The 8,883-nt window shown below is 43.6% G+C and overlaps 1 protein-coding gene across 1 annotated transcript; it reads right to left on the bottom strand.

Annotated features, from left to right (window-relative positions):
- Positions 1–1,140: 1,140 nt before the first annotated feature.
- Positions 1,141–8,018, bottom strand: LOC123033987 (probable transmembrane reductase CYB561D1). The gene is made up of 2 exons (XM_044450977.1): positions 7,989–8,018; positions 1,141–1,644 (listed from the first exon to the last, which is right to left on the bottom strand). Exons 1-2 carry the CDS (start codon positions 7,998–8,000, stop codon positions 1,141–1,143), a joined length of 516 nt encoding a protein of 171 aa, XP_044306912.1. The 5' UTR covers positions 8,001–8,018.
- Between the last annotated feature and the right edge of the window lie 865 nt (positions 8,019–8,883).

The raw sequence follows: 8,883 nt of genomic DNA on the forward strand, positions 1-8,883 counted from the left end.
TGTGCAGAGGAGAGACATACACATGTGCAGTTAGGAACAGTGTATGGCCAGTTAGGAACTGACATTCTTTCAGGGATCCTGCTCATACAAACATGGCAGGATTCAGCAGCCATCACCCACAGACTTGAATCTAGATGGCAAGCGCATCAGTTTCCTGCTTGGATCACGCTGCACATTTAACATGTGGAAAGACATTTTTTACCTCACCTAGAGTGGCCATGTATCTTCCTTTACTGAGGACAGTCCTCTATCTTGAAGAGCTACCAGAGGACTGTCCTCCATTTTGGACATACTCTGTTTGAAGGGATGGGCAAAGTCCATTGTAAAGATAAATCAGGAGGCAGAACTGGGCACCTGGGCAGCAGACTGAGTGGGGGACTGACAAGCCTGCTCAGTCTGCCACACTAATGAGATATAGTGTATTTCTATTCAAATCATGATTATTTCTACATTTGCATTTCTATGTACACATTAGCATATGAACATTTTATACAAATCAGTGACCTTGCTTTTTGGCAATTCACAAGTAGCCACCCTAGACCTCAGTCTCGAGATGAGAAAAAATGGCAAGCTGGTGGATCCAAAGCTAGGGAAACAGTGATGAAAGGGAGTAGGAACTGATGAGAAAGTGAAGCAGCAGGGATTCAGCATAGGAGGTGAGGAAGCAGCAGGCGAGGAAGCAGCAGTGCCAAGGGCACAGACTACAAGCAAATATACCCCATAAGTGTCTTGCGGGACGAGTGCAGGTCTAATTCTGGAAGAGTATTTATGATTTCAGAATGTCAGGAACATTGCTTTAAGCCCCAGCACATCTTTAGGAGAAGATAGCAAATTTATGAACCTGTTTTCTACATCAAGAAAGTACTGCAGTTCCAATCATACAGGCCAGCTAAACATCTGTGTTTACCTGTCCAATGAGCTGGAAAACAGAATCTGCATATTTTTAGAGTGCTGAACTACACGCATTAGCATATGCTAGAAATGCCAAACAAGGGGACCATTTTGCCAAATCATACACAATGCACAGCCATGAAACAAAAGTAGTAGCATTTATAAGATATAAAGCTTGACTGTAATAAGGTAGAGAAAGAACTATGGATATGACATTTTGGTTCCTGATCCGGCCAATAAGATTAAAGCTCAAACATGCTGTCTCCTCTTGGGCAAACGAGTTCTAGTAATCTGGTTCACAATAACCAGGGCTGGGCAGAAAGGCAAACTCAGGCAGAAATACCAGGCAAAGCCTTTAATCTGGGCTTGAAACCAGTCGGAACAAAGGCCCAGTACCACAGTGAAAGTGGCTAACAGATAAACAATCAGTCCAGACACAGTGTGGCACGGTTGGAGCTGAGCCACAGGCCAAATCCCCAGTCGCTCTGAGAAGTGCAAGCAAAGGCCACACAAGGCCTGCCCACCAGTTGCCAACAGTGTCAGAAGACCCAGAACACTGTGCCAGGAGGTGAAGTGTGGGAGCTCGCTCCGGTTCTTGCTAGAGGCAATGAAGACCAAGCCCAGGGTTGCCGCCACAAGCACCAGTGTCTGTACGGTCCAGTGCAGTTGCACCTTCACTCTGTGGGAGCAGGAGCAGAAGAGGGATCCCTCTGGTGAGAAGATCAGGATGCCTTCCATCAGGCAGAAGCAGAACTAAGAACACAGGAACCCATTAGCAACGCGGCAGCTCTTCTGTGTGGAGCCTCATTATCACATCATCTCAAGTCCTAAGTAACAAGCAAAGCCAAAGGCTTGGGACCAAGGCTGAAGCATCACCAAATCAAGTGTTAAAGTCTTTCCCGTATTCTACCACTTTCAACAGCAAGTGATTAAAGACGTTGAACATATGGATCTATACTCTGTACCTTTCATCCCCATCAGTTCTTGAGGGCAACTGTCAAATTGCACCAATGCTCCAATATCCACCATTTGTGTGCATGCACACCTCTGTATGTGTATATAACAAACATGTCAGAGCAAGAGTTCAGCCTGGACTTTTTCCTGACATGTTTTTCTACCTGCAAATAAGTGTGTGCTGTTGGGAAGTTGTTGTGGAAGAGGATTCAAACATATCACTACCCACATGTAGCCTGAAGTGACATAATGTAAGGGAAAATATTGCCATAGTTCTACCGAGCAGGCAAACTGGTCCCAAGAGTTGGCTAGACTGGAGGGAGTTATGGCAAGAGAAGAGCTGCACAGGGCTGCTGGCATCACTGACACAATGGCTGATGCTTATGGCCTTGGACGAGGTCCACAGCTGGCTCTGAAGCTGCCTGTTCACCTCCCTTTTGAACACAGGTGAACAGGCGACAAGAATGCCTGTCTCTCCACTGGAGAGTTAAGCATATTAGAACCAGAGGGGGAAAAGGCAAGCAAGGTGGCAGTGGTGACGATGAGGTGGAGATGGTGAATGCCTGAAGCATCTTCTCAAGGGGTCCCAGGGCCTGCAGGTTCTACTGGAAGCAGAGCCAAAATTTTGGCCTACGCTGCTAACACTTCACATCTTAATAGAAAAAAATCAGGTCTTGGCATGAGCCAAGGCTTCTACGTACAGCTTTACGTCATATTTTTAGAACTGTGAATGCTATTCAGACCTTAAAAATTGCATGTGGTCAATCTATCGTAGGAATGCAAGAACCCACTACATAAAAAGCAGCCTCTCGTTATCCAAAACATCCCCCTCCAATAGGTTAAGCATAGCCAGAACAAGGTGCAACTGAGATCTATATTGATGGTAGAGTTTAAAATCCAGTTTTAATTCGGATTAACAGTCACACCTGACTTCAAGAAGCACTGAGAAATGCAGCTGTAGAAAAGTGTCAAGAATTCTGTAAAGGCATGTTAGCATACTGCGTATTCGGGGGACTCAACATACTGTATCAGAACGCCATTGTCTGCATCAGATATGGGGAACATGCGGCACTCCAGATGTTATTGGACTGTATTTCCCATTATCCCTCACCTCTGGAAATACTGGCTAGGGCTGAAGAGAGGGCAGTCCAACAACCACCCCCCTGGACTTCAGTCATGGTGAGCTCCCATTAATGTTCATCCACACAATGATGGGGGAACAAGAGTAGCAGTAGCACCTGTGCAGGTTGCTTTTCTTGAGACAGAGAAGCACAGGCCTTGGTAACCTCATGGATGGATCGTTTTAATCTACTCTGTATCTGGCTACACATAGCTTAGACTATGATCCGGAAACTGTTCCTGATGAAGAAGGCAGCACTGGGACTACTAACCAGAACCTCCTTCTAACAACAAGCTACACTCTTGTTAAATGTACTAAATTGGCTGCCAGTAAGCCATTGGGCCAAGTTCGACGTGTTCTGGGCATGTAAAACTCAGAACAACCTGCGAACAGGTTCCTTTATACCTCGTGTCCCTGCCCAATTGCTGCAACTGAACACTCACAAGGGTACCACATGTTCCCAAGGCTCACCCCAGGAACAATTGCACTACAACTTTCAATGCTGCAGGACCTATGGAACACTTCACCAATCAAAGTGAGATAGGCCACCACAGTTCAGATGCTTAGAGGCAGTCTTAACATTTACCTGCTCACACAAATGACCCTGCTAGTTATGGTTCACTGACACATTAAAGAATGTCACTGTATTGCTGATTCATTTGTATTGTGCTTTTATGTCTATTGTTCTATTGATGCCATTGTATTTTAGGTTAAACTCATTGTAGAGTTGGAAGGGGCATATAAGGCCATTAATTAAGTCCAGCCCCCTGCTCAATGCAGGACTCCAAGTTAAAGCATCCCTGACAGACGGCTGTCCAGCTGCCTCTTGAATGCCTCCAGTGTGGGGGAGCCCACAACCTCCCCAGGTAATTGGTTCCATTGCCATGCTGCTCTAACAGCCAGGAAGTTTTTCCTGATGTCCAGATGGCAAATGGCTTCCTGTAACCTGAGTCCATTATTCCATGTCCTACACCCTGGCCTGATTGAGTAGAGATCCTGGCCCTCCTCCATGTGACAACATTTTGAGTATTTGAAAAAATGCTATCATCTCTCCTCAGTCTTTTTTTCTTCAGGCTAAACATGCCCAGGTCTTTCAATCCTTCCTCACAGGGCTTTGTTTCCAGTACCTGGATCATCCTTGTCACTCTCCTCTGTCTGCATCTTTCTTAAACTGTGGTGCCCAGAACTGGGTACAATACTTAAGATGGACTTAACTAGTGCTAAATAAAGGGGAATCAGTACCTCAAGTGATTTGGAAGTATACTTCTATTAAGGCAACTCAAAATAGCATTTGCTTTTTTTTTCACAGCCAGATCACATTATTGGTTCTTATTCAGCTAGTGATCTACAATGGTTCCAAGATCCTTCTCACTTGTATTTTGTTCAGCCAAGTATCCTCCATCTTGTAACTGTACCTTTGGTTCCCTTTTCCTAGGAGTAGAACATGGCACTTGTCCCTATTACATTTCATTCTGATGCTTTCAGCCCAGCACTCCAGCCTATCAGGGTCACTTTGAATTTTGTTTCAGTCCCCCAAGGTTTTACTTATCCCATGCAATCTGGTGTCACCTGCAAATATGATTTGCCTTCCCTGCATTCGTCCCAAGACTGATCCCTATAGTACCCTACGCATTTCCAGTGTTCACGTTCACCGCTTTGATCTCTTTGTGGAAAGTGGCATATACATGTGAATAATATGTAAAATATCTAAGCATTCTGTGAGGGAAAAGGAACTTTGTTCCTGAAATTCTTCTGAATTTCTAATGTAACTGTAGTGCATGAGCAGGAAGAAATCAGTCAGACCCACCCTTATCAACCTCTAGTTCCCCAGGACAGCTACCATTCCCAGGATTCTCTGATAAAGTTCAAAACTTCCTCTTATCAAAGCAAACCACATATAACCCCCACTCTCCAGCATATGGCTCTCATTTGGCATCCAAACATTATTGGCTCCTGGCCAAGAGCAGATTATCCACAGGGGAGCTTTGATAACAGGAGAGCACTTCTTTCCCATCTTGCCAACAATAGACGTCTTTGAATCTACAGACAGTGTATTTGCTGAAGCAAAACTAAAGAGGCCAAGCTGAGAGATGCCATTTTGCAACAAAAGATAGAGGTAATTTATTGCAAGTGTGAACAGAACACTAGTATCAAGTCTTGTTCCTGTCTGAGTTCATTTATTTATAAAACTATTTTTATCCTAGCTTTCAGCTCCAAAAAATAGACATTCCCCAAGGCAGCTGCAGACACTAAGCATATTTGCATGTCACACTAAATTACCCTGGGATAAGCCATGCTGGGTTGAGTGTTCACTGAGCAACCCATGGTGAACCCAACAGATAATAGGCCTGACTGTGGGATGTTCTGCTTCTCCCCCGTCCCCATTCCTCCAGCTGGATCAGACCCACATCTCAGAGTCTTCTGTGGCAGAATCCATTTTGTCTTCCTTTGCCTGCTCCAATCACTACCGCTTTTTCTTGGCCACTGCTTTTGTTTTTCTGAGCTTTACAAAAACCACAGTTGTCTCTCTTTTTTTTTTTTAGCTCCACAAAATTGTGCAACTGAGTTCACGATTTGTGCTGCTTTGGTCTTTCACAAATGTGCTCTTCCAACTGTCTGTTAAGTGTAGTCTTTCCTAGTCAGTATCTTTTTCAGCTTCAGCTGTCAAAGAAAGTGGCAAAGTGAAATAGATAAGCACATACAGGTTAATTTGCAGATGCCAGGGACTTTTTACAAAGTTGTCAATTGAAAAGCCTCAGTATGCAGGATGGGGTGGAAAAATGTGCACCAAAGTGGTGGAGATACTATCTCTTCTTTAGTAGTGTAATTCTTTCAGTTTTAAGCATTGCACTATTAGTTCTCAGTGGTGCTTTTTCAGCACTTCCAAGTCACCAGCTGCTCCAGAATGGGGAGAGATTATTTATTTTTATTTATTTATATCTGGTTTTTTCCTTATGAACTCAAAGTGGCTTACATCAGCCTCTTCCTTCATCTCTCAATCTTATCCCCACAACAACCCTGTGAGGTGGGTTGGGCTGAGTCTGTGAGTGGCCCAAGGTCTCCCAGTTGGCTCCATGGCTGAGCAGGGAAGAACTCAGGTCAACTGAGTTCCATTCCCGCACTCTTAACCACTACACCACACAGGTTACATTAAGTCCTCCCTATTTCTGGAGCACTAACTACAGCAGTTACTGTGGTTCCCTAACAGTTCTTGAAAGAGGAGGAGGAGGAGATTCAAATGCAATGGATGGAAAGTAAATGAAGGGGACATTTCTGCCAAATGAAAAGACTGGAAACAAACAAAGAAGGACATTGCACATCTGCAACAATTGCTCCAAAAAGCAACCTCCACAAAAAAAGCAGGGAAAGGTTAATGTCACTCCCTTTCTGGAGTAACAGAAAACTCTGGAATGTGTTGAAATAGCAGAGGGCACTGAGAACTGTCAGTTCAACATTTAAAATTGAGTAGATTATATTGCCTTCATTTTACTGCTTACCTTGCTTTCCTCCTTTATGGTGCTTTCAGTTGACAATCTGGCATTTGGTCCCTATGCATAAATTAGCCTTGTCAGTCTGTTACCTACTCTACTGCACTGCTCTCTGACAGCTGAAACTACACACCAGGCAGCTGTAAGCACACACATACAAAAGACCAAAAAGAAAAAGTATGGAATATAGTTGCATAGTTCTGAGGCAACTGGAAAGAAACAAAAGATGAGCAATGAATTCCGGTCCTTCCAAAGTGCCATTTCAGCACTGGAAGCACAGTCATTGGCAAGATGACAAATGCAAGTGGCAGAGGCCCGTTTTGCTATCCTTACTGTAGCTCATCGTGGCAACCCAGATTCAGGAACATGGCAGGCTAGCATGGGGACCAACAACAGGACAGATATTTTCAGGGTGGCTTGCCCATGAAAAGTAAGCTTAGTGCAACACGAAAACTCACCATTGCTGATTACCCATGGTGGGTCACTGAGTCATGTAAGCCAAGTCATGACCTCCTAGTGATGTAACAGAATGGCAGCTACAGGCTATGAATAGTCAATCTCTTTTTCAAGGGAATGGGAGCAGCATCTTTCTTTTATACAGTGAAACTAGATCCAGCAAAACGGGGTGCTTCCAGATGAGTCTTCTATTATGCAACTGCCCTGCTTCACTCACAGCATTGGACTGATGTCTAGACTGCTTTCCATTTGTGATCCTTCCATCTTTTCCCACTGCTGCTTCTTTTTCTTTAGGTAAGGAAAGTAAGACAGAGCAGCTGTAAAATGCCTTTTAGTTGGCGGAATCAAGAGCCATCTATCTGGAAGCACCCTGATGTCACATTGTACAGAGGGAATGAGGAGAGGGGCAGAAAAGCTTTGCCACGTACATAGTTTTTGTTGGGGGAGGGAGTTGGAAATGTACCTTCTAATGCTATGCAAGACACACACACACACGTATACTGCATAACATGTACCGGGTAACATGCATACGTGAAACAGGGCAGCATACATTATATACATAAAATTTTATATTTGCATTTTATACTATAGTTTAAGATAGACTTTCAAATGGCAAATAGGCAGAAAAGCTTTCTTTTTATAAAAAGAGAAACAGAAGCACCAACCTGCTGAAGCAGATGAGTGCTCACCCTTTACAGAACAAAACATGTATTAAAGTGATAGGTACAAAGGGGAAACATGTTGGTCCTTGTGCATCATGTCACAATTGCTATCTGACCAGTGCTTGGGTTACTAGCAAAATCAAAACGCACCTGGGTTAGCAGCATGGACTCTGCTCCTCCATGGGGCTTTAACAGGTATCTCCTGGGGCACTACAAACACAGGTTTGACTGTGATAAGAGTGCTGCAGAGGGGAAAATGGCATACCGCTGCCAGGTGTGCTAGAAAGACACATTTCTGCATTTCTAATATGTGAATGTGTGTAGCTAGCCCCACTCTTTGTTACACTTTCTACAAGAAGAACCTAGCTAAGACAAACAACATTCTTGGCTATATTAAATAAACAGAAAATAACTTACTGCTATTGACATGAACACAGGGTGCCAGGAAAATAAACCTGGAAGAAGAGAGAAAACAGACCAGCACTCAGCTTTAGCTAAGCAATTGAAAAATAAACATGGCTTCATGACGGATTTGATGGCAACAGAAGATCATACAGGAACATACTAGGGCAAAACTGGGACTGCAGTTAGAAGTACTGCATAGGAGCAAGGAGAAGGTTAACCATCACTAGCTATAGAATGAGAAAGAGACCCATGACTTCCACAGCATTCAGTGGGAACACCATGCATCTGAAGGATTTTAGATAATAGCCTGGGCACGTTGGTTTTCCAGTTCAGGAGAGAAATGAAAAATAATGGTATTCAAACAGAATTCATTCTTGAACAGTCAACTTTCTGAGGCAAGGCTCTTCTCCAAATGCTCTGTAGCATCTGTGGATATATGCTATACAATCTGCATAAATAATTTGTTTTAACTGCAGAGTTTTCCATATTTCAGCAAGGGCAGAGATGATGCTAGCCTACATTAGGCGTGATGCATGGAGCATCCAGGGGGCCCCAGCAGAACCAAGAGGTCCCATGTTACTCAGCATCCCATCTCCCCAGAGGTAGACCTCACACCACAATTGCCTGTTCTTTTTATGAACCCCGTAGCAAAATTCATATCCTTAGATGATTCTTTCTGAAAACCTTTATTTTCTCCATTAAATAAGTGTAAGGGTAAGCACTCTTCTTTATGGCAGACGATGCCCTGCTTCGGCTGAAAATGCAAATCAATTCCACAGTATTAAAATTCTGTACAACATTACTATTGGAAAAATATGAGAGCTTTTGCACCTACTCCTCTATTCATTAGCTCCTATTCTTCATCTGTAGCTGAAAAAATTTAGAGATACCAGTGCTTTCACATTTC

The sequence above is a fragment of the Varanus komodoensis genome, unplaced genomic scaffold (assembly GCF_004798865.1).
Source record: "Varanus komodoensis strain SLA01 unplaced genomic scaffold, ASM479886v1 scaffold1, whole genome shotgun sequence".
NCBI classification, from domain to species: Eukaryota; Metazoa; Chordata; class Lepidosauria; order Squamata; family Varanidae; genus Varanus; species Varanus komodoensis.